General features: G+C 48.8%; 1 protein-coding gene across 2 annotated transcripts in view; it reads right to left on the bottom strand.

Annotated features, from left to right (window-relative positions):
* Positions 1 to 25,268, bottom strand: part of LOC118235245 (pyruvate carboxylase, mitochondrial-like) — an 80,044-nt gene that overhangs the window by 34,896 nt on the left and 19,880 nt on the right. For both annotated transcript variants that reach the window (XM_035432396.1, XM_035432395.1), the window contains exons 8-10: positions 18,582 to 18,700; positions 15,014 to 15,176; positions 4,299 to 4,481 (exon numbers count right to left, since the gene is read on the bottom strand). In XM_035432396.1, coding sequence (XP_035288287.1) covers positions 4,299 to 4,481; positions 15,014 to 15,176; positions 18,582 to 18,700 — 465 coding nt within the window. The remainder of the gene's footprint in view (positions 1 to 4,298; positions 4,482 to 15,013; positions 15,177 to 18,581; positions 18,701 to 25,268) is intronic.

Here is a 25,268-nt window from a genome sequence, read left to right as displayed (position 1 = left end):
TTAAAACTACAGCTGGACCGGACACACACACACACACAGGCAGACACACACACAATCACGTTCAAACACATGCACACATATACACATGTACACTCACATTCACACACACGCACATACACATACATGCACACTAACACAATCACATGTACATACACACACTAACTTACACATACAGTAGGGACATTCTGTCACATTATACTCAAATTTTGAATTTAATTTCAAATGTGCGTTTCCACAAATAGGGAAATTTGATAAGAGAAAGTAAAAAGTCTGATGATTTGCACACAAGTGAGTCAGGTTTGAATCAGAAGAGGTGCAAAACCACAATGATTAACCTGCTGTGATTAGTCTACAATAATAATGCATGCAAATAAAAAATCCTTTCAGAAGAGAACTTTTATAGATATATTGGTCCTCTACATCAGCCACATCGTCTTTGATTAGACACAGATAAAAAAGCAATTATGAGACCGACATAGTAGTTGTTGGGCTGTAGCACACACACACACACACACACACACACACACACACACACACACGTACACACACACACACACACACACACACCTTACTGCAACAGCAGTGCCATGGCTCAATAACAGTACGACAGGCTTAATCAGCACTTTCAATTAAATAAAATAAAGCAGGTGCTTTCTCCTCTCCACACTTTTATCCACACATTTTCTCAGTCTCTCTTTCTTCCCCTTCCATCTTCCCTCTCACTCGGTCTCTCCCCAGTGACATGGTATAAATATAGAACTGGCACGACAGAAGGGTGTGTGTGTGTGTGCGCGTATTAACGTGCACATAGATTCTGTATGTGTGTGCATGTGTATTCATGTGAATATGGATTTTGTGTGTGTGTTCATGTGCATATGATTAATGTGCAGATCTTGCCTCAGAGAGAAAATCCAAAACCTCCCAACACCCCTACCCCACCCCATCCCCACCCCTACCCCTACCTACCTACCTCAACCCCTACCTACCCCTCCTCCCAACCCCCAACCCTGATATGCCCCCTCATTTCAGCTGTGCGCCATATGCAGTCTCACTCTACAACAACACCTAAATGACCAAGTAACTGCACATCCTGTCCGTTACCCTACGGCTGCCAGAACCACCACCTGAGCCGATGCATAAATAACAGCCCGTCCTGGGACAACACTTTAAACTGCCCCCAGAAGCCTAATCTGGCCAATCCGCACGCAGTTAGGGGGGGTTCTACTTAGGGCTTTATAACTACACGTGTGAGCATCGCAGAGGCTTGGAAAAGCAAGACGCTCGTTCCATTTACAGAACTAACTTAGATTATGTGTAATCATATTCATAATTTAGGCAGAAATAATGTGCCACAAATGCAATTATCTTGGTGAAAAATAAAAAATGAAGTTGTTCTCCTTCAGTTCTCAACTCAGCATCAGACACTGCAGATGCTGGGACCCCGGTGATTGGCTGAGACTTGGCAGACTGAAGCACGGACCCCCTGTGATTGGCCGAGACTCGGCAGAAGGGTACCTGCGGAATAACCAACCCAAGATAATTACAGCTACCAACTCACTTCCGCCTACGGGAAAAACGCAGTGCTTCTGACACTCAAAGGACAGACAGCTCACAGCCAACACGTTCCCTGAGCGTTCAGACAGCTCCAGCAGCCAAAGAGCTCATCACAACATGAGCGTTTAAAACGCTGGGGGAGGGCAGTAATCCAGAAGAGTCGGCCGACGCGTTGTGCACAAGACCTGGTCTACTCTTCAACTTCGTCTTGTACACGGACACCTGTGAATCCATTTGTACATCCGATTTTAGAGAGATGCACACAGATACTTTCAGACTCACACGTACAAACATACATGCACGCGTGCACACACACGCACACCTGTACACACACGCACACACACACACACGCACACCTGTACACACACACACACACACACACACACACACCCGTCTGAACCCCATAACCCCACCCTACCTGGTTAGATAATGACTATGTTTATTTAAAGAGAAGCCTCAACACTGAGAATTCAGTGTTTTAATTACTCTCAAGAATTATTTTTAAATTCTACAGCTCTTAATTTTAACACCCCCCACTGACAGTTCAGTTAGTTAGTGAGCTGGGCTGTGATTAGAAAGTTTAAGAAAATGCCGCATTTTCCATATATACAGAAATAAAGGTAAATACAGTTATTGAAATATAGCGATGCACCTGTCTATCTGTGCTCCAACAGCAAAAAATATGGGATAAAATCAAATAAATATTTTACCCATTATATATGAGCATATATAGAAATATAAATGTGATAATTGCACATACAGACGCAATGAAAATATAAAACGCATCAGAAAGGGATTTTTTCCAGATGAAATATTGATAAAAGAAGAAGACTGACCCGCCTGAGGGGGAATGGTGGACAGATAATTCTCTGATAATTAACTTCCCAGCCGGAGCGGGCGAGCGAGCGAGGGAGCGAGCGAGCAGACATCTTCCTGACGCCGCTCGACATTAATCACACGGAACGATCCGGAAACTGCATACAGCGCTTGGGGGGGGGGGGGGGGGCAGATAAGCTAGGGTTGATTATTTGAATACTGCTTTATGTCTGAAGCAACTGAATATATCAAAACTGCGATGGAAGTAACTTTACATCCAGACCCATAATGTCTTTAAAATGCAGAAGTTTTAAAAAACTGGTCAGGCAGGGAGATTATTCCTGGAGGGGGGAGTGACGGGGGTTAATGATTTTCTCAGAGATTATGGGATGGGGACTGTTGCTACAGGCAATACTGCCACACTTATTTGCAATTTCTGTCTTCAACAATTTTAATCTCTCTCATTTTCTCCTTATTTCTCAATACCCTCCTCCACTTCTCACTCCTCCCTCCCACCCACCCACGCTCCCCCTCCATCCTCACCCACCGCCCAGCCTCCCTCCATCCCTCCCTCCCCCTGCGCATCCCCCTCTCCACCCATCTCCACAGCCATACTGAGGCATGTGATGTGCATTCGCTCGGTCGGATGCCAGAGAGAGGGCTGCTATGCCACACACAGCCAAAACTCTACTACACCCCCCCACCCCCCCCGAGAAACTGACAGTGAAGATTAAAGATTTAATCCCTTTTCTCCTTCCAACATTTTCAACAGCTAAAAAAATAAAAATTGAGAAGCCCACATGGGTCGTATGACTCAGCGGCTGAGTGAGACCTATCTGGCCCAGCAACAGACATGAGAGCAGAGGGAAAGGCAAATGAGACCAGTCGGATCGTCACGTAGCTACACCTCAGCTCTGCCCCGCCTAAACCGCTAAATTAGCTACACCTCAGCTCTACCCCGCCTAAACCGCTAAATTAGCTACACCTCAGCTCTGCCCCGCCTAAACCGCTAAATTAGCTACACCTCAGCTCTGCCCCGCCTAAACCGCTAAATTAGCTACACCTCAGCTCTACCCCGCCTAAACCGCTAAATTAGCTACACCTCAGCTCTGCCCCGCCTAAACCGCTAAATTAGCTACACCTTAGCTCTACCTCGCCTAAACCGCTAAATTAGCTACACCTCAGCTCTACCCCGCCTAAACCGCTAAATTAGCTACACCTCAGCTCTGCCCTGCCTAAACCGCTAAATTAGCTACACCTCAGCTCTGCCCCGCCTAAACCGCTAAATTAGCTACACCTCAGCTCTACCTCGCCTAAACTGCTAAATTAAGGACCGAACACCCTCAGCGAAGGCCTTCTCTAGAGCTAGGACGTACACGTTAGCATGCAAACACTTACACGCATTTACCCATGCTAACTTAACCTTAGCATTTACACACGCGCTTACCCATGCTAACTTAACCTTAGCATTTACACACGCGCTTACCCATGCTAACTTAACCTTAGCATTTACACACGCGCTTACCCATGCTAACTTAACCTTAGCATTTTCACACGCGCTTACCGATGCTAACTTAACCTTAGCATTTACACATGCGCTTACCCATGCTAACTTAACCTTAGCATTTACACACGCACTTACTGATGCTAACTTAACCTTAGCATTTACACACGCGCTTACCCATGCTAACTTAACCTTAGCATTTACACACGCGCTTACCCATGCTAACTTTACATTAGCAATTACTCCTGCACTAATGCATGCTAAAGTAACGTTAGCATTTACTAATACACATTGGATCCAAGCTAGATAACCAGTCCTCAGAAACTCCAACTCCCAGACTCCTCTGAGCACGGGTGAGGAAGCGTCAGCACATCAGGAAGAAGTCGGATCATGTGAGCGGGGCGGAGAGGGAGGCGGGGCCTACCTTGACGCCGCGCACGCGGAACTCTGCGAGGGCGCGGTTCATCTTGGCAGCGGCAGTGGGCAGGTCCTTGCCGGAGGAGATGACCTTGACCAGGAGGGAGTCGTAGTGCGGAGAGATCACAGCGCCCTGGAAGGCCGAGGCACTGTCCAACCTGATCCCCATCCCCTCACCGCTCCGGAACACCTGCACAGGGACAGCGACAGATCACTGACCCCGGATCAGCCTCAGGAACACACAAACACAGAGGAGGGAGAGCCACACTGACCCCGGATCAGTCTCAATAACACACAAACACAGAGGGAGAACAGGAGAGCAGAGCCACACTGACCCCAGATCAGTCTCAGGCTAGAGATAAGAGTTGAGTCATTAGTGTGGAATCTGATCCTGGGTCAGTCTTATTTACAGTAAGGGCTGTGGCATGAGGGTTGGGGTTAGGTTTTTAGTTTTAAAAATAAAATTTAATTTCAGGACAGGGGTGGGGCAGAGCCGGACTAGGGGACACAATAGAAAAGAACTCAGAGCCCCAGTTTTGGAAAAACCTGTCACGCACACGCTCTCACACTCACGCTCACTCACACGCGCACTCACTCTCGCACTCACTCTCGCACACACACACACACACACACACACACACTACGCGAGCAGGAGAAGCACACACTCCTCAGACACACACACACACACACTACGCGAGCAGGAGAAGCACACACTCCTCAGACACACAACACACACACACACACAGTGAGAGGGGGGAAAGGCAGTGCAGGGGGGGGGAAGGCAGTGTGGGGGGGGGAAAGGCAGTGTGGGGGGGGGGGGAAGGCAGTGCGGGGAAAAGAACCAGGCAGCTCTTCAGCAGGAAGCGCAGCGGTATAAACCACAGAGAGAGAGAGAGCGAGAGAGCGAGAGAGAGAGAGCCATACTGCAATCCCTTCTCTTCACTTCTGCCTCTCTCACTTGTCAAGATCTTTTATCCCTCTCCTGTCTCACATTCTCCCATCCTCATCCTCCCAAACAGCCATCTGCAGCTATTTGTGGGGTTTGAGAGTTTGAAGGTTTGGGGTACATGGGTTTTTGGGAGCTCAGACTCTAGCAGCGCTGATTAAGAGCTTTGGGGGGGGGGGGGGCTGGGTTGGGGGGGGGTGTTAGAGCAGTAGTCACACAGCGCAGAGGAACAGAGGAGAGCAGCTCCTCCTAATTTACCGCCAAGCACTACTGCAGTGGCAGGAGCCCATAGGAACGGGCATCGCATCATTAAACAGGCGGGGTCTGACAGAGCTGGCGGTCGCTCTGCAAGGCAACGTGTGCTGCCCCAGGACCCACGTTTCATCGCTGTCTACCGCCCCCCGCTGGCTGATCACGTGCCTGTGGACAGCATTTGAAGTGTTTCAGAGGGCGATGTCTACGCCCTCCCGAATCGGCAGGGGGTTCACGCGTGAATGCAGCTGTGGTTTCAGGTAGTCGGCCAATCCACACTTTTGTTGGATAAAATAAAAAGGCAGGGTTCGCCTCATTAAAAAGGGTCAGGTAGCAGGACGGTAGTGTCTGGTGCCGTCTTGCAGAACAGAACATTGGTTCTACTTGGTCAAGCTCTTTAATGAATATTCAGAGATTCAGCAGATTAGATGCCATTGGTTTCATTTTCAATGGCAAGGAGACAAAACTTTAAATGTTAAGACAACACTGAGTATTAGGTACATCCATAGAATGTGCGTTAGCATACACTACTATGATGTCACTGGTATAAGAATTTTAGTGTTTGCATTACAGCAATGTCAATAGAATTAGAATTGTATTTATAACTTCTGTGATGTCACAATGTTGAGAACCGTAGAGAATGCACCACTGTGACATCTCTAGGCTGTGATGTCACAGATGAGAACTGTAGCACACGCACTACTGCGATGTCACAGGTGGTTTTGGGGCAGAGGAAATGTGACGGTTCTGTGGGAACCCAGGGTCCAGGCCCACTGCAGTTCTGAAGCCCCCAGAATCTCCTGCCCACCACAACACAAGACATGCATTTGGAGCCAAATCTCAGCAGAACAGAGGAGATTGAGGGAGGGAGGGAGGGAGGGACAGGAAGGGTTTGAGGATGACAGGAAAAGAAGAGGATGAGCTGTGGGTGGGCCCCAGAGGCTGCTGGGATACAGCCAGTGCCACATGCACTGAGACTGGCTGAGGATGTCCTAGGACCAACTCGCTGTCCTCCACTGCCCTGACTAACAGAGCCATTAACCAACCACATGCCACACAAGGTTCTCAACCAACCAAGTCCCCTCTCTACCTCATTTTAACCCACACCAGAGCAAATTAGCCCCGCGCTACGCTACATACCAAACAGGCCCAATCACAGCTAACCCACACCAGAGCAAATTAGCCCCGCGCTACGCTACATACCAAACAGCCCCGATCACAGCTAACCCACACCAGCGCAAATTAGCCCCGCGCTATGCTACATACAAAACAGCCCTGATCACAGCTAACCCACACCAGAGCAAATTAGCCCCGCGCTACGCTACATACCAAACAGGCCCAATCACAGCTAACCCACACCAGAGCAAATTAGCCCCGCGCTACGCTACATACCAAACAGCCCCAATCACAGCTAACCCACACCAGAGCAAATTAGCCCTGCGCTACGCTACATACCAAACAGCCCCAATCACAGCTAATCCACACCAGAGCAAATTAGCCCCGCGCTATGCTACGCTACATACCAAACAGCCCTGATCACAGCTAACCCACACCAGCACAAATTAGCCCTGCGCTACGCTACATAGCTACAGATAAAACAACAAAGAAGAGGAGGGGAGGAGAAAGAGGAGGGGAGAGAGGGAGAGAATTAACAGACGAAGAGAAAATGGAAACCAGCAGATATCTGAAGAAATGGGAGAGGGGTTAAAAAAAAGAATGCGAGGAAGAGAGAGAGAGAGCAGAGGTACTAAGGAGGAGAGAAAATCTCATTCAGAATAAAGTGGGTCAGAGAAGGAGGGAGGAAAAGAGAGGAAGAGAAAGCAGGGATGGCCATGCATATGCGGGAGATGAAATGAGATTCTCATTTCAGAATAAAACTAGAAATTGAGACGCACCCCCCACCCCACCACCCGACCCTGTCAGGAGAGAGACTGAGCAAGGAAGAGTAAAGAGAATGAGAGAGAGATGGAAAGAAAGATGAAAGAGATGAAAAAAGAGAAAGGAGCAGAGCTCAGAGGTGGAGGGTCTGATAAGGGGCCGGATGGTAAATGAGAAGCGAGGGATGAGAGAGAGGAGAGAGGACAAATCATTTCTTTAACACAGACATGGATGAATGAAGAGAATTCTGTTTGGGGGGGCGGGAAGAGCACAGACAGACCATAATTTCCAAGAAGTCCTAATGATCAGGGTATAGTATGTAGATCATTAGAAGTCATCCTTTGAAGACACACACACAGTAATAAAGAGATGGAGAGCACTTGTTTTTCCATTGCAGATGAAAGGCAAAATGGTAAATATCAGTGACAGGACTAATTTGTTACAATAATTACTACAGAGAGAGAGAGAGAAGGAGAGAGAGAGCGAGAGAGAGAAAGAGAGAGAGAGAGGTGGAAAGACTGCAGAGCCACAAAAACTATCCTTAAAAACCCAGCCTCCTACTAGCCAAGTCTGGCTGTCCAGCCTGTCATGAAGCTGCTTCTCCTAAAATGTGTATACTCACCTATATACTCACTGTATAGTTGAACAGCTAAGTCTGAATAAATAATTTTAATTCCATATTTAATTACCAGCACAAACAGTAAGATCCTTGAGATGGAACTGCATTAGATCACAGGAAATTAGCCAGGACACAGTCATGTAATGCACTGAACAGATCCTGAATTGAACATTCGCTTTTTTTATCCGGAGAGATGAGATTAGCCCGGATGCTAAATGCAAATTTAATAAATTCAGACGACAATGCGGTTTATCTTACAACAGCTGCGTTTATCAGCATTTGTAATCTGCCAGAATATTCCACGCAGTAATTGCATATCTGTCCTGTTCATTTAGCTTCTCCGTTCAGTCTGCTCTCACAGGGAACGCTTTTAAATTGCTTTAACCAGGAGCTCCTGAATAAACAAGATGATTACTTTCTTTCTGGGAATCGATGGTGGTTTGGAGGGTAGTGAACCCCAAAAACAGATCCCAGAGGGGTGCAAAGTGAGAGCGCGCCCGGGGTGAAGCCCACGGAGAGGGTTTGAGCCCCAAATCCAAATCGAGGATCGTTTTTGTGCGCTTACTCCCGTTAACGACAGCCAGAGAAAAGGGCTCGCATAACTTTCAGATTCGGGAATAAAACTCATCGCATTAGCTAAACACTCCATAATCAGCTCTCACTCCAGACGCATTGAGAACACGGTCACCCTGCGTTGGCCATGCTGATTACAGACCGACGACTGGAACACAAAGAGTTCTGCACTTTCAAAAAATTTAAAAGGAGGTGCAAAAAAAAATAAAAAAAAATGATTCTGACTAATGCAAGCACATCACACCGCTGATTTGCATAACAAGTTCTGACACAGACGTAAATCCTGAATTCTATTAGCGTTCTCGAGGAATAAATTGTGTTAAGTAACCGTAATAGTACAGTGTACATTTAGGGTCATGATTTTATTTTATTTTTTTCTTGACTGTACTCATGTAACCCCAAAAGATCCGAAGAGGACTTTCTAAAGATACTTGTTAAGAAACACACACTGCAGGGTCCCAACACACACTGCAGGGTCCCAACACACACTGCAGGGTCCCAACACACACTGCAGGGTCCCAACCACACTGCAGGGTCCCAACCACACTGCAGGGTCCCAACCACACTGCAGGGTCCCAACACACACTGCAGGGTCCCAACCACACTGCAGGGTCCCAACCACACTGCAGGGTCCCAACCACACTGCAGGGTCCCAACACACACTGCAGGGTCCCAACACACACTGCAGGGTCCCAACACACACTGCAGGGTCCCAACCACACTGCAGGGTCCCAACCACACTGCAGGGTCCCAACCACACTGCAGGGTCCCAACCACACTGCAGGGTCCCAACCACACTGCAGGGTCCTAACCACACTGCAGGGTCCCAACCACACTGCAGGGTCCCAACACACACTGCAGGGTCCCAACACACACTGCAGGGTCCCAACACACACTGCAGGGTCCCAACCACACTGCAGGGTCCCAACCATCTCACTGTGTCACTCGGTTTCTAAAAGGGTGTGTTCAGCCTCATCCAAGGGCCGCTGCAGGTAGAAGCTACTGCTCCAGCTCTGAAACACCTCACCGAACTAAGACACCAATCACACTTCAGTCCAGAACTTTATCAGCTCGGCCAGAGGCCTCTGCCTTAAACAAACGCTACTAGCAGGCAAAAGGGAAGAGTATGCTTTAAAAAGAGAAATGGTTTTAATTTTGTTGGATGAAAGTTCTTATAATGTGCACTCGGAGAGAACACTCAACTTCTGGGTTTACACTCTGAAGATGGTTGGGTTAATACAGGCTACATCTGAACACCGCCATCACCCATGGATACCACGCTTTCCAAACCCCACAGACCCTGAACACCGCCATCACCCATGGATACCACGCTTTCCAAACCCCACAGACCCTAAACACCGCCATCACCCATGGATACCACGCTTTCCAAACCACACAGACCCTAAACACCGCCATCACCCATGGATACCACGCTTTCCAAACCCCACAGACCCTAAACACCGCCATCACCCATGGATACCACGCTTTCCAAACCCCACAGACCCTAAACACTGCCATCACCCATGGATACCACGCTTTCCAAACCCCACAGACCCTAAACACTGCCATCACCCATGGATACCACGCTTTCCAAACCCCACAGACCCTAAACACCGCCATCACCCATGGATACCACGCTTTCCAAACCCCACAGACCCTAAACACCGCCCTCACCCATGGATACCACGCTTTCTAAACCCTACTGACCCTAAACACCGCCATCACCCATGGATACCACGCTTTCTAAACCCTACTGACCCTAAACACCGCCATCACCCATGGATACCACGCTTTCCAAACCCCACAGACCCTAAACACTGACACTACTGACACCACGCACGACGCCCTTTCCCAACCCCGTTCTGGGGACGCATTATGAGTTAACACAGACAGACTCCTGCTTCTCCTCATCATGGAAATGCTTTATAGGACCGCAATCCTTAACTAAGGCTCTTTCCAAGCCATTACAAATCAACACAGAGCGCATTCAAACAGCTGCTACAGGCTTCCCTCTACAGCAGAAGCATATTAAAGACTCAATTACCCCGGAGAACACTGCAGTCTTCTGCTATTATCAGTTTAGAGAGTGTGTCTGTAGGAAGAGACTGTTTTTGTGTGTGTGTGTGTCTTTGTGCGTGTGTGTGTGTGTGTCTTTGTGCGTGTGTGTGTATGCGCATTGTCTGTGTACGAATGTGTCTGTGCGTTTATCTGCGTGTATGAATCTGTGTGAGAGTGTGTGTGTGTGTCTGTCTGCGTACGTGTGTGCGTGTGTGTACGCTGTGTGTGTATGTGTGAGTGTGTGCGCGCGCGTGCACGTATTTATCTGTGTGTGTGTGTATGAGAGTGTGTGTGTGCTTGGTCTCTGAGTCCCTCTCTCTCCCAGCTGCTAGGGTCCCTCTTGCTCTCCTCTCTTTATGGTGCTTTTTCCTGCTCTGTCCTTATCTGCCCTGCTGGCTGAGGAACAGAAGATGCTGCTGGAGTGTGTTTGAAGTGGGGGGTGGGGGGCATTCTCTGGCAGGCAATTTCAAAGCGCTGGTCAGTCTGTAAACATGGAGGGAGTATAGAAGGCGGGGGGGGGGGGGGGGATTCAGGGGGAGTGTTAACAGGTACAAAGTGATGTTGGGTTACTGTATAATTAGGTATGGAGAGATGCTGGATTAAAGTGTTATCAGGTCTGCAGTGATGTGGGATTAGAGTGTTATTGGGGAGGTACATTAATCTCAGACTCTTAACAGAAAGGGGTGTTTACACAGTATTCAGGGGCCTGAGAGCCAATGACTGGTGATTTTTACTGGAGGATTCTTTAAAACTGCTCAAGTAATTGATGCTTTTCCATTTTATGTAAATTATAGCTCTGGCAATATTACAAAATACTGGCAAGACCAACGCACATGGTTGTGCAAATAAAGCAATGCTTAGCATATTTGAATTTAATTTCAAATATGTTTGTATCCAGAGATATATTTAACAGTACAATCTGAAGACATAATTAATGCATTACAGTAAACACAGCAGTTCTCTGAAGGTAGTGAACACAAAACAAACAAAAACACTGAACAAACACAACCCCCCACCCCCCCACCCCCAAACCTCATCTCTCACAATCACTTCAGGCCACAACCACAACAGAAAAACACATTTAAACAAACCAGATTTAGTCTGTGTGTTCACTCTGTGACTGCTGTTAGAGAGCCAAGGTGGGGGCCAGAACTGACACAGACCAGTCTCACACTAGCAGGCAGTGGGGAGGGGGGAGCAGAGCTTGTGTTACCGCCGGCAACCACAAGCTTTTGGCTGATAAAAATGATCAAAGTCAAAGCCTTCTGGACATTCTGGCAGGCAAAAAAAAAAATAAAAAATCTATATTTATAGGCTAGAGCCTAAATAACAACGCTTGCAATTCCAAAAACGCATTTAAATTATTTGGTCTTAAAAGCACAGCAACTAATCATTGTTATCACCCCAAAACCTCACAGCATGAAGGAACGCCTCATCGGATCATAACCTCAGGAGACATCAGTCATCAGCTGCCTGCTCCCCTGTCATGAAGAAGCACGCAGATGAAAAGGGCGTACCCCAGAAAGGCATGCGGCTAGGCCTCGGTGTTTACGACTAATTTCACCAATAAAAACACACAAGTTCTCTTACACACACACACACACACACACACACAGTCTCACACACACACACACACACACACACACACACACACACATACACATACAAACACACACACACACACACACACACACAATGTTCACACATACACATACAAACACACACACACTCAGTATTTAGCGAATCACACACTCTGATTACTCATTAGACCCGCACCAATAGCAGCGCAGGGAGTGATTAGAGGGATATTATCACAGCAGGCAATATCAGCCACCAGACTACTGTGTCTCCACAAACACATCCATACTGCAGCCAGACTACTGCCTCTCAGACACATCCATACTGCAGCCAGACTACTGCCTCTCCACAAACACATCCATACTGCAGCCAGACTACTGCCTCTCAGACACATCCATACTGCAGCCAGACTACTGCCTCTCCACAAACACATCCATACTGCAGCCAGACTACTGCCTCTCAGACACATCCATACTGCAGCCAGACTACTGCCTCTCCACAAACACATCCATACTGCAGCCAGACTACTGCCTCTCCACAAACACATCCATACTGCAGCCAGACTACTGCCACTCCACAAACACATCCATACTGCAGCCAGACCAGGCTCAGCCAATACCATGCTATTTTACCCAATACACAAACGCACACATGCACACATCTACATTATCACAAGAGTTGATCAAGAAATATTTTTCCCCACATCAGCAACCACAGCCTACAGCAATCACAGTGAGAACAGGACAAGTTACAAGGAAATGGTTATAAATAAATTACCAAAAAAACAACAACAAAAAAAAATCGATGGGCCTCATTTATCAAAAGTGAGCCAAATGAATTTGATCATAAATCATCCATAAATGCATTTACACAAACAATGTGGGATTTAAAGTTTTCATAAGTCAGTTTCTTCCCAGGATCTCTTCGTATTGAGAGAGTAAATAGAAAAAAAATACAGTTGTAAACCAGACTTAAAGTCAAACACTTACAAAATTTATTTTTTAATTAAATATTAAACATTTAAAATGCCTAATAGTCTCTCCAAAAGGACACACGTAAATGGTTTTCAACACCATCCAGTGTCCCTAATCTCCAAATCTGAAGCCCCCTTTGTGACCTCTGTGAGTACCAACCCTCTCATTTTCTCTTTAGATTGCATTCTGTACAAATATAAACAGCAAAAATACAGAAAACTCAGAGCCGGTGTTCTGATATTTCACCCTACCTATCCAGCTGTCCTACAAGGAGTATTGCACACACACACATTACAATTACATCATTTTTCTCGCATTTAGTTTAGTTTAGCACACCCATAAATTTATGCTCCCTGGTTTTTTTGACCGAAGGTTTTTAAATGGCATGCGTTTCATCATTAGGGAGGTCACTATCGACAGACACCACTATAAATTTGGGCTACCGCTAGGACGTTTCTACAAGGAAGGACGAAAATCGATCGAAATACGTACAATTTGATTTATTGTAACTAAAAATCAAGCCTCACACCCAAAACTCACTTCTGGAATGGCTTTATCCTCAGCTCACTCGAAAAAACATTTTTTGTAAATCTGTCGTGTGACAGTGATCACATAGCTCCACCCCTTTGGAAGGCACTGGAGGACTGAAATGAGTCCAATCCTGGAACGGCCACAGGAGCCGCATTCTAAATTCAGTTATGCTTTACCAAGCGTTACATTTACAGAAATATCTCATCAGTTTTCAGTCTTCCCCAGCCCTGACGCTCCAGTGCTTACACTGCTGAATAAAACTCCTTACATGGTATTTTAGAAGCAGCCATTCATACTAATCACAAGTTCTGCGAACGCGCTTATCACTTATGATTGATTGGCATTTAATCAAATGTGGATATGGAAACTTGTTATATGGAAAGTTACTATAGTTTGTTTCCAATTATGCATACATTTTGAAAAATGAGGCTCAATGCATTTAATCGTGGAGATTTTCCAAAACGTTTAGCATTTCTGTTAACATTCACTGATAAAAGGTTTAGAAGCCACACCCCTAATTTTGACCGACTGACTGTGACTGACAGTGACTGGCTGTGATAGTGACTGTGACACCAGGCAGTGTTCCACACGGGTCGATCTGCACACACAGCACGTCTCACTGCAGCGTAATGATGACATCTCTACTCCTCAACAGGCGTCCCCTGCCTCCCCCCCCGCCCTCCTGCCTCTCCATGCCTACCCCCCCCTCCACCCTCCTGTCTCCCCCCCCCACCCCGGCCAACCCCCCCACACCGCTGCACCCTCCTGCCAGCACACATCCTGAAAAAGGAACTTTTAAATAGAAACATTTTCTGTCAAAAGTCTTATCCCAGCAACTCCCCCCAGACAAGTTCACACTCTCTCTCCCCCCCCTACTTCAGTCTTCCTCTAGTCTCTGCCTGAGCTTCAGAGGGAAGGAGCGGGGAGGGGGGGCGCGAACAGAAGCTCTGTTTTTTGGGGGGGGGGGCAGGTGCAAAGTCGCAGAGAAAGGGAGTGAGTGGTCCCGGCTCTCCTGGGTGTGACGCGAAGTACACAGGAACCACAGACTTAGAGGGGAGGGGGCAGGCTGTGGGGGGGGGCTAGGCCGGGGGGGTGGGGGTTCAAAGCAGCCGCTCACTCTCCAGAGCAGACAGACAGGAGAAAAACACGGCACTCTTACACACATACCTCCCTCATCCTCCTCTCCACCGCACACGCACACACGCTCGCTCACTCAAGGGGCTTGGCTCTGGAACAGGGGGCTTGGCTCTGGGCCAGGGGGCGGGGCTCTGGGCCAGGGGGCGGGGCTCTGGGCCAGGGGGCGGGGCTCGTACCTCCAGGCGGCCGGTGTCGGGCTGGAAGCCGCGGGCGGGGTCCTCGGTGGTGACGCGGCATTGGATGGCGCAGCCGTTGATGCGGATATTATCCTGCCTGAGCCCCAATTCCGCCAGGCTCCGCCCCTCACACACATGCAGCTGCGCGTGCACCAGGTCCACACTGGGGGGGGGGGGGGGGGGGGGGAGAGAGAGATTAACAGTTAAGATGATGTACGTCTCTAGACAGAGAAGGCCCCTCAGATGCTTTAACTCCAGTCCTGGAGGCCTATCGCCTTTAGCCAATCAGACCCTGAACATGGCGCCCCCTATGGGACTGGCATCTGAGGTCCCTGAATAAACATCCAGGTCCATTAATCCCCAGGGTCCTGGGGCAGACTGATTCAGGGGTGGAGTGTTTGCAGTCGGGTATTTACTCAAGTAATTCAGGTTCAGTACCTTCAGCTCGAGGGCACAACAGCAAGACCCGCACTGGGGAATCAAACCTGCAACCTCTATAACAAACCCAGTTCCCCAATCCTGAAGATACTACCCCCCGACCCCCCCATGCTAATGAGGACAGGCCCTAGGGAGGGAGAGGGGGCTGGTCTCTGGGTTTAACAGCTCCATTGGTTAATTAGCCTTTGATATTTAACGTGAGCGCAACAGTAGCACGGAGCGCGCGGGGGAAAAGCACTTCAGCCGCGATTAATCGGCGCCGCCGATAAACACTCAATAAATGAACGCCGATGAGTGAATAATCAGGCGAGCGGGCGAGCGTCCGCGGCAGAGCGGCTACGGGGCGGCGGGGGGGAAACCGCTCTGTCCAAACGCGGCTTTTATAAAGCGCGAGAAGAACAGCCGTCGCCGCGGAGCTCTCAGGTGGTCTGCAGTCTCCACCCCCCCGCCTGCCGCCCCACCCCCCCGCCTGCCCCCCCACCCCCCCGCCTGCCCCACCTCTTCTAATGAAACATCACAGGCCATGTGAAATTCTCCCAGGAACAAAAAAACAAAAAAAAATCACGTATCTATTGAGTGCAGATTAGCCAATCAGCAGCAAGGTCGTACAATTTCTATGCGATCAGGCGATTCTGTTTTTTCAATATCACAGAAGCTGCAAGGCCTTCCTGCTGATTGGCTGTCTGAGTAACATTGTTTACATCAGGTATGATTAAAGCAAAAAATATATATATAAATAATTTTTTTAAATGAATCGCCTGGCAGTGGTTATTCCTATTAAGCTTTAAAAGAAACCACACACACAAGCAGACACATTCTTCCAGACTATAGTCTGACTGGCCTTGTTCCTCAGGAGAGCAGGTGTGTGTGTGAGTGAATGTACGATGTGCAGAGTAGGATTATACAAGCACTGAATGCCATTCACACACACTCATTTATCAATTTCTCTCTCACACACACACACACACACACACACACACACACACACACACACACACCTCTCACTCACTTTAGAAGACAATCTGTTCACATGCTGTTCCTGCAGAGTTCTCAGCTCCTTAGCACAGAACGCAACGGGTCCCTACCAGCAAAACAGCGCTACACACACACACGCACACGCATGCACACACACATGCACGCTCTCCATCTCTCCCCCAATCCCTATCCCTCCATCCCTCTTCCCCATCCCCCTCTCTATCCCCCTCCCCACTCTCCAGTCCCCATACATCCCACCATCTCTCTCCATCCCTCTCCATCCCTCCATACATCCCCCCCATCCTATTTTTGAAAATATTATGCCTCCATCTTCAACAGTTCAGTGCAAAATCATAACTTGTGTTTAATGAGAATTGTATTTTTGTCTGGAACAAGTGAACCGAAAAACATTTTGATTTCTAACACAAGAACAAATCAAGCCAGATTTGGAAAAGGCTGCTAATACAGACATAAATAACAGCACACAGACTTTAGCTCAAGTTCAGGGAGTTTTTCCTTGCAGACTAAATTAAAATAACTACAGAACAAGAGGAGCAACACAGCAAAGGGGAGGAAAATGACTGATCCCCATCCCTACAGAGGCTTAGACTGATCCCCATCCCTACGGAGGCTTAGACTGATCCCCATCCCTGTGGAGACTGACTCATCCCTGTTCCCGTGGCGACTGTGTTTGTGCTGTACTTGGGAAACAGCCACAGATTGATCAGCACTGCGTGACGAGGACAGGCTGACCTCATCAGCACTAACAGACACTCTGTCCTGCTTTACTGCCACTGCAAATCTGCCCCCCTGTTCCCACCGAGGAGAGATCTGCCCCCTGTCCCCACCCAGGAGAGATCTGCCCCCTGTCCCCACCCAGGAGAGATCTGCCCCCTGTCCCCACCCAGGAGAGATCTGACCCCCTGTGCCCACCCAGGAGAGATCTGACCCCCTGTGCCCACCCAGGAGAGATCTGCCCCCTGTGCCCACCATGAAGAGATCTGCCCCCTGTCCCCACCCAGGAGAGATCTGCCCCTCTGTCCCCACCCAGGAGAGATCTGCCCCCCTGTCCCCACCCAGGAGAGATCTGCCCCCCTGTGCCCACCATGAAGAGATCTGACCCCCTGTGCCCACCATGAAGAGATCTGCCCCTCGTGAGAAGATCTGCCCCCCCCCCCTTCCCGTGAAGAGAGCCAGACCAGAGAAGAGCCGACAGCAGAAACACTAATTAATTACTAAAGCTTCACCATCAGACTCCGTCTCTCCAGCACTCGAGAAAGAGAAAGCGCAAGAGAGAACAAGAGAGAGGGGGAGAGAGAGAGAGAGAACAAACAACTGAGTGAGAGGAAGAGGGAAAGAACAAGGAGGACAAAGATAGCAAAGAAAAAAACAGGATAATCTTGTGAGAGAAATGAAGCAGTCACCAGAGATAATTATTACAGAATAATTGCTGTATAGAATTATCCATCCTATGATTATTGCCATTATTATAAGAATATTAGACCAACTGTGCGTGTTAGTGTAAGCATCAGACCTCACAAAGCCGAAATTACACTCGAGACATCTGCACACCCGATACGGGCGGCTGCCAGCTACGCTGGAGTTTTATTTTATTTGATTAAATATGCTGCCGATCAGATTCTGTGCGTTCAGAGTGAGATCACACAGTCAGTGTTCCACCTGACCCGGCAACCAGCCCTACAGCAGGGCGTCCTGCGGCTCCCCACGAGGCTCATGGGATGCCATCTGTCACCGCGGCTGACAGGCGTCGTGTACCGACGCTTCGGTGCCGAGCCCTCGCTCCGCGCGGACCAATCAGGCGCCAGACGCACACGGGCGCGCGCGGATCTGCCACCGGAGGAACCCGACCCAGGATTACCGCCCCATAAGCCCCGGGGATGGCAGCTGATCCACGGCTCAGGAGCTTCCAATCGCAATCGAGCGCTGCGGGCTGCTCGGTGGCGCACTGGGCTAAGGAACCCCACTCCGGCACGCGGACGGGCCTCAAGGTCTCGGGTAACTCCATAAGGTGAACTCAGAGTGAGGAGGGGAGAGAGGGAGAGGGAGGAAGGAGAAGAGAGGAGGAGAGAGGAGGAGAGGGAGAGAGGCAAGGATGAGAAGGAAGGAGGAGAGGGGACGCACAGGCGATACTCACTCAGTGATCTCCTCCGTCACCGTGTGTTCCACCTGCAGACGGGAATTCACCTCGATGAAGTAGTGCTTCCCGTGTTTGTCCACCAGGAACTCCACCGTGCCAGCGTTCTCATAGCCCACCTGTACAGAGACACGCCCACTAATCAATTAACCAATCAGGAGCCAGCGTTATCATAGCCCACCTGACACGCACACCAATAAATAAACCAATCAGGAACCTGCATTCTCATAGCCCACCTGTACAGAAACACGCCCACCATCAACCAATCAGGAACCCCACTTTGCTGGCATGCTCACAGTAATGCAAATGCCTCATATTCCAGCACATCTTCATAGCAGGTTTCAAACACTCAACCATATACTAATTTATGTCATTATTCCCTAGATATTCCACATACTAAAAGGATTTAAATGTAGGATTCTGAATTATGGATTCAAAGTATTCATGGGTGAATGAGGGGGGGGCATGCAGGGGGGGGGGGGTGGAGGGTATATGCTCCTCAGTCTGTTTAAGTACACAGATGTGATCGTAACCATGGAAACTGCCGGAGTGAAATTTTAAAAAAAATGGCAGTGGAAGAAAGCATCTTTTCTTTATTTTAATTTTTTATTTTTTTTTGTAAGTTCAGTTTTTTCTACTCCTTTGACACCAGCTTCCTCCTCTGCAACCTTCAATCTCCATCTTCTCAAGGAGTGCTTTTCTTTGAGCTCAAATATTCACACAACCCTTCTCCTTTCAACACCGAGCGTCTTTCCCACAATGCCCTGTTCACTTCCCAAGGTTGAAATTCATGGGGCTTTGTTCTGTAGGACACTGGAGGAATCCTCTCAGATGCAGAGCTTCAGGAGTATCTAACGCTCAGCCAAATACAGAGCAGCACAGACATACCATCACTCAACCACTCAGTATGCTTATATACGCCCTTCATACGCATGCATTTAGTCAACCAGCCCCGATTCACCCATAACAGCAACCTCAAACTGAGCCTCAACCAAACCTACCAACCTCAAACTGAGCCTCAACCAAACCTACCAACCTCAAACTGAGCCTCAACCAAACCTACCAACCTCAAACTGAGCCTCAACCAAACCAACCAACCTCAAACTGAGCCTCAACCAAACCTACCAACCTCAAACTGAGCCTCAACCAAACCAACCAACCTCAAACTGAACCTCAACCAAACTAATCATCATCACAGACAGACCAAACAGAACAACCTCAAACTTACCAATTAGAACAACCTCATACTTAACAATCACCAACATAACCAACATCACAATGACCGATTCACCCATAAAAACAACCTCAAACTCAACCTCATCAACAAACACCAAGCTAACCATCATCTCACAGACCAATTCAACAAAAAGAACAACCACAAAACTCAACGTCAACTGCAATCGCCCAGCTAACCTTCAAACTGTCATCTACACACACACAGCACTGACAGAAGGTGCAATATTGGCTGAATAAATCGCATTCTCTCTCTCTTTCTCTCGCTCGCCCTCTCTCAGGGAGCACCAGAAAGCATCAATCCCCCATCTGGAAGAATAATTCAAACCTACATGGGAGGGAGTGAGGGAGAGGGGGAAAAGAGGGCGAAGAAGAGTGAGACGGGGGTGGAAGAAGGAGGGGGGGAGAGTGAGAAATGGGGAAGGGAGAGAGGGGGACAGTGAGAGGGAAAGAGAGAGAAAGGGGGAAGGGGGAGTGTGAGATGGGGGGGGCAGGACTCACATTTCAGAGGCTGCATGCAATGCTTCTGGAAAAAAATGTCACCGTTATCTATTGGGTGACCATAACACAGCCAATCAGCAGCAAGGCCTTGCAGCTTCCATGTGACTGGTAAAAACACACATGATCACACAGAAGCTGTACGACCTTGCTGCTGATTGGCCGTCTTTTGGTCAATAGATAACAGTGACATTTTTTTCCCCCCCAGAAGTATTTCACAAGGGCGCTGAGGCGTGGTTGTTTACTACCACATCAGGTGTTATTAAAGAGGAGAAGAGGAAAGGAACGTCAGTACGCCACATGGTGGCGAAGACCGTTACTGCATTCGATGATTATCGTCGCAGATGGCACCCAGCCCTAGGACACGCACACAGTCATGGTGTCAGACTCGAGCTCTAAATTTCAGGGTTGTGGTGCATGGATGAGCCTCACGTCCGGGGACTGAATCCGGACTGTGCATTGCTAGGGAGCTGTAGACCGCGGTCAAAGCTGTCGCATATGAAAGGTCCTCCTCTGACTCCACTCTGTGCGAGCTTAGCTGTAGTGTGAGGTGTGAAAAGAAGCAGCTGGTGACACCACACGTTTCGGAGGAGAACTGCGGACGTCAACATGCCCCTGAGTCAGCAGTGGGGCTCACGCATGAACCCGACAGCTTGCTGATGATTGGCCGTTCCAAATTTGAGTGGGAACTGGAGATGCACCACCCCACGAGTAGTGCACCCAATTTATATTTAAAAAAGGACATTTCTGTTTCAGTTTATATATTTGTGAAAAAAAACTAAGTACGCATCTTTATGTTGTGACCTACTCGACAGTAAAGGGAAGAAATAGGTGACTGGACAGGGTTTTAGGCCACGCCCATTCAGAACCACCGGTTGATGTGGAAACGGGGATGACTGATCTTCCTGCTCTGCCTTCTGTCCCACGTACAGCCCCTCCCACATTCTCCATGGAAACGCTTATGACGCTGTACATACTTAACCAATCAAACCCCTATTCTCCTCCTCACACTGCAGGTCACATGGGCTCAACTGGCCTATTGCTGCACGCTGAACAGACTCCACCCCCCAAGGGGAAAATAGGGGGGTGTGACTTCCTCTCTCAAACAGTTCTCTCTCTGTTTATTCCTGTTCTCACACTGCCATATGATCGAACAGATGGAAAACCAAATCTTAATTTCACACAAACACAGACACGTGCACGCACATACACACACACACACACACAAAAGAAAAAAGAGAATGAAGTTTTTCCCCATCCGTTGAAACCCCAGTCACTCCTGTGTGTGTGTATGTGTGTGTGTGTGCGCGCAAGTGCGCACAAGTCTGTCCAAAAGGCTGAACAGTGGCTCGGGGTGAGTTTTAGGGGACAGGGGCTGACTCCACACACCCCTATACCGTACTGTGACCTGAACCTGCAACCTCCTTAAAGGACACTGTACTGCCACACACTGGCCCCCCTCCCCCCCGATCACCCCACTACCCCCCCCCATCCTATCTCCCACACTCTCCTCCATCATAATGCAGTGGCACAATTCATCCTTTCTTCCACAGAGCCGTTCATCTCAATTTTACCTCTCCACCTCACCACCCCCCCCCCCCTTTTTTCCAGTCACACAGAATCTCTCCACTGGCTTTGTAAAAAGGAAAACAGGGGGAGGAAAAAAAAGATTACTGTACTCCGAGACATCTTATCCCATCTGAGAAACAATCTCTCTACAGATCAATATTACCCTCCGCCCCCGACCAAGATTCTCACCCAACACATCTATACATCAAAAAGTAAAACCGTCTCACAGGGCAACAGGAGAAGAGGGAGAGAGAGGGAGCAAGGGGAGAGGGTGAGGTAGAGAGAGGGGGGAGATATAGAGACAGGGAGAGAGAAAGAGAGAGAGGGGGAAAGACAGAGACAGGGAAAGAGAGAGGGGAGAGAGAAAGAGAGGGTGAGGTAGAGAGAGAGAGAGAGAGAGAGAGAGAGAGAGAGAGGGAGAGATAGACAGGAAGAAAGAAAGAGAGAGAGGGGGAGAGACAGACAGGGAGAAAGAAAGAGAGAGAGGGGGAGGGAAAGAAAGAGGAGAGTTGTGGGCTTAAAAAGCCAAGGTGAAAACTGGGAAAGGGTGTTTCTGGTGTAAGAAAAAGTAAGGTACTGTTTCCACATGCACCACTGACAGTACAGACACGGAGGTACTGTTTCCACATGCACCACTGACACTACAGACCCGGAGGTACTGTTTCCACATGCACCACTGACAGTACAGACATGGAGGGTGTTTCCACACACACACACACACACAACCCCGCGTCCAGCTGCTATCTCTACGCTTCCTGACCATCCAATCAGAAAGCAGGCGGGAGCAAAATGGAGAAGCCCAACCGCGACTCACCGCGAAGGGTTGCCGTATCTAACAGATGGCATAACTACCGGAATCAGCAAGAGGCATCGAGACAAAACCCCCCCCCCCCCCCCGCCCCCACCCCCCAACCACCACCAAGCCTGTCCCCGTACCTTACACACAAACAAACAAACATCTCCGGTTACAAGCTTTCTAAACGTCAGGAATTCGAACCGAGGACCTGCACCTCTGATAAAAAAAAAAAATGCGATGATAGATTTGCTAAGGAATTACCAGCTTTTATCTGTGGTTTGTACGAGAGGAGAGAATTTCCTGTTTTTAAAACTATAAACGGAGCAAATTCAACTCCACCTTTACTCTAAGCACTCAGTTAACCCCCAGCCAAAACCCACTTTTAGTTATTTAGGACACCTGCGTCCCCACTTTATTTCAGGGAGAGTAAAAATTTAAATCACCTGCATTCACATCAAGTAAATATGGGAAAATGTGACTGGAGGAGATGGGACTCGTGCCTTTGCAAGTCTAAATGAAATTAGTGGTTTGCCGATATCCATAAAGGCATCATTTCAGACTTACAAGCTGGATTTAAAAAAAATAAATAAATAAAATAAACTGTGCAGGTTCAACACAGAAGAGCCACATCTGGCTGCAGCACTCAGTCACACATCACACAAAGACCAACAGCGTCTGAAACACCCCATTCTCACCGATACACACACCCCATTCTCCCTGACACACACACCGTTTCTGAAAAACACACCCCATTCTCACTGACACACACACCGTTTCTGAAAAACACACCCCATTCTCCCTGACACACACACCGTTTCTGAAAAACACACCCCATTCTCACTGACACACACACCGTTTCTGAAAAACACACCCCATTCTCCCTGACACACACACCGTTTCTGAAAAACACACCCCATTCTCCCTCGACGCGCTCCACCCTCACACAGGACGCGGGTGCGAGCGGTCCTGAGAGAGCAGGATATGCGTCGGCTCATATTCGCACGGCCCCCATTCCCAGGGTTCAAGGCTCGAATATTAACCCCCGTTGTAGAAGGTAATGTTCCCCAGTGTGCGTAAGGACCCAGGAAGTGGCTCTTAAAGCCATCACACACAGCGCGCCTGAAAACGGACTCCACAACTCAAAAGGTTCACAAAAGAATGAAGGGAAATTATGAGGTGAAAGGACTCATTCAGACTCTGTGAATCAGAAGCAGGTCTTTCACTCCAACAATGGCACCGAAACCTTAAGAAATGAAGTCGGAGCGCTGCTCAAAAGCCCCCCCTCCCCCCCATCACCCCAATCCAGCAGAGACCTGCAGCTCCCACACGGCCACAAAGGAGGGAGAGAGAGAATAAATCTGAAAATCACTGAGAGCTGGGAGTTTGGGCTCTGTGGTGCGGACGTGACGAGTGGTGCAGGTTCTGTGTGACTGAGGCGGTCTGTGTGTGTGATTATTGTGGTCTGTATTGTGGGCCTCAATCACACGCAGACAACAGCGTCGGAGTTCCGCATCCACACGCATTTCCTGCGTTTCTCATTCTACGTTCGACCATTTTGGGTCTATTATATATTATTATTATTATTATTATTATTATTATTATTAATAAATTATTATTATTAGCAAACAGGGCTAAAGCACCTTCATACTGTTCACTGCACTCACACCCCACCGTCTCTGGGTCTAAAAAACAAACCGCAATACCCAGGCTCCCCCGCTGATAACTCTCCCCAACAACACCCATAAAACCCCGCATCGAAACTCCCATCCCTGCAAAGCCGTTATGAAGTCCATGCTTTATGTGCCAAATGCTACTTTTCCCTTTCAAGGTGAAGGAGTTAATGCTGTTTAATAAAGGCGAGCTTTAGTCAGGCTCTGAGATCGGAGTCCGTCAGGCCAAGGACGTCCGGAGAGGTGGAAGAAGGGATAAAATGTAAATGAGGGAGGGGAAAAAAAAAAAAAAAAAACAGGAAAAGAGAAAAAAGAGCGGGAGGAGATGAGGCGGAGAAAAGCACGTTAGCGGGGTGTGAGCACGTTAGCGTGAAAAAGCACCAAAAATCCCGCCGCTCCTCCGCGAGAACACCGCCGCGGTCGGCTAGCGGGTCGGGAGTCAGGCGCTTTAGCGGGAATCGTTAGTCGGGGGGGTTTGAGGGGTGAAGCCGCACATCAGAAACGGCGCCGGTCGCGGGTCGATTCGCCGCATTGACGGAGCCTCCGAACGCTGAGAGCCGCTCGGCCGCACAGCGCCGCGCCGACGAACCGGCCAGGCGGGGCACAACCCCAGCCCCGGGCCCAGACCTCACAGCGTTCAAACGCACGTTTCGCTGGCCTCTAACCGCCAGAGTCACAGCGTTTCAAACGCACGTTTCGCTGGCCTCTAACCGCCAGAGTCACAGCGTTTCAAACGCACGTTCCGCTGGCCTCTAACCGCCAGAGTCACAGCGTTCAAACGCACGTTTCGCTGGCCTCTAACCGCCAGAGTCACAGCGTTTCAAACGCACGTTTCGCTGGCCTCTAACCGCCAGAGTCACAGCGTTTCAAACGCACGTTTCGCTGGCCTCTAACCGCCAGAGTCACAGCGTTTCAAACGCA

Source organism: Anguilla anguilla, chromosome 9 (genome assembly GCF_013347855.1).
Source record: "Anguilla anguilla isolate fAngAng1 chromosome 9, fAngAng1.pri, whole genome shotgun sequence".
Taxonomy (NCBI): Eukaryota; Metazoa; Chordata; class Actinopteri; order Anguilliformes; family Anguillidae; genus Anguilla; species Anguilla anguilla.
The sequence above is the reverse complement of the archived record's forward strand: the minus strand, read 5'-3'. Positions and strand labels throughout refer to the sequence as shown.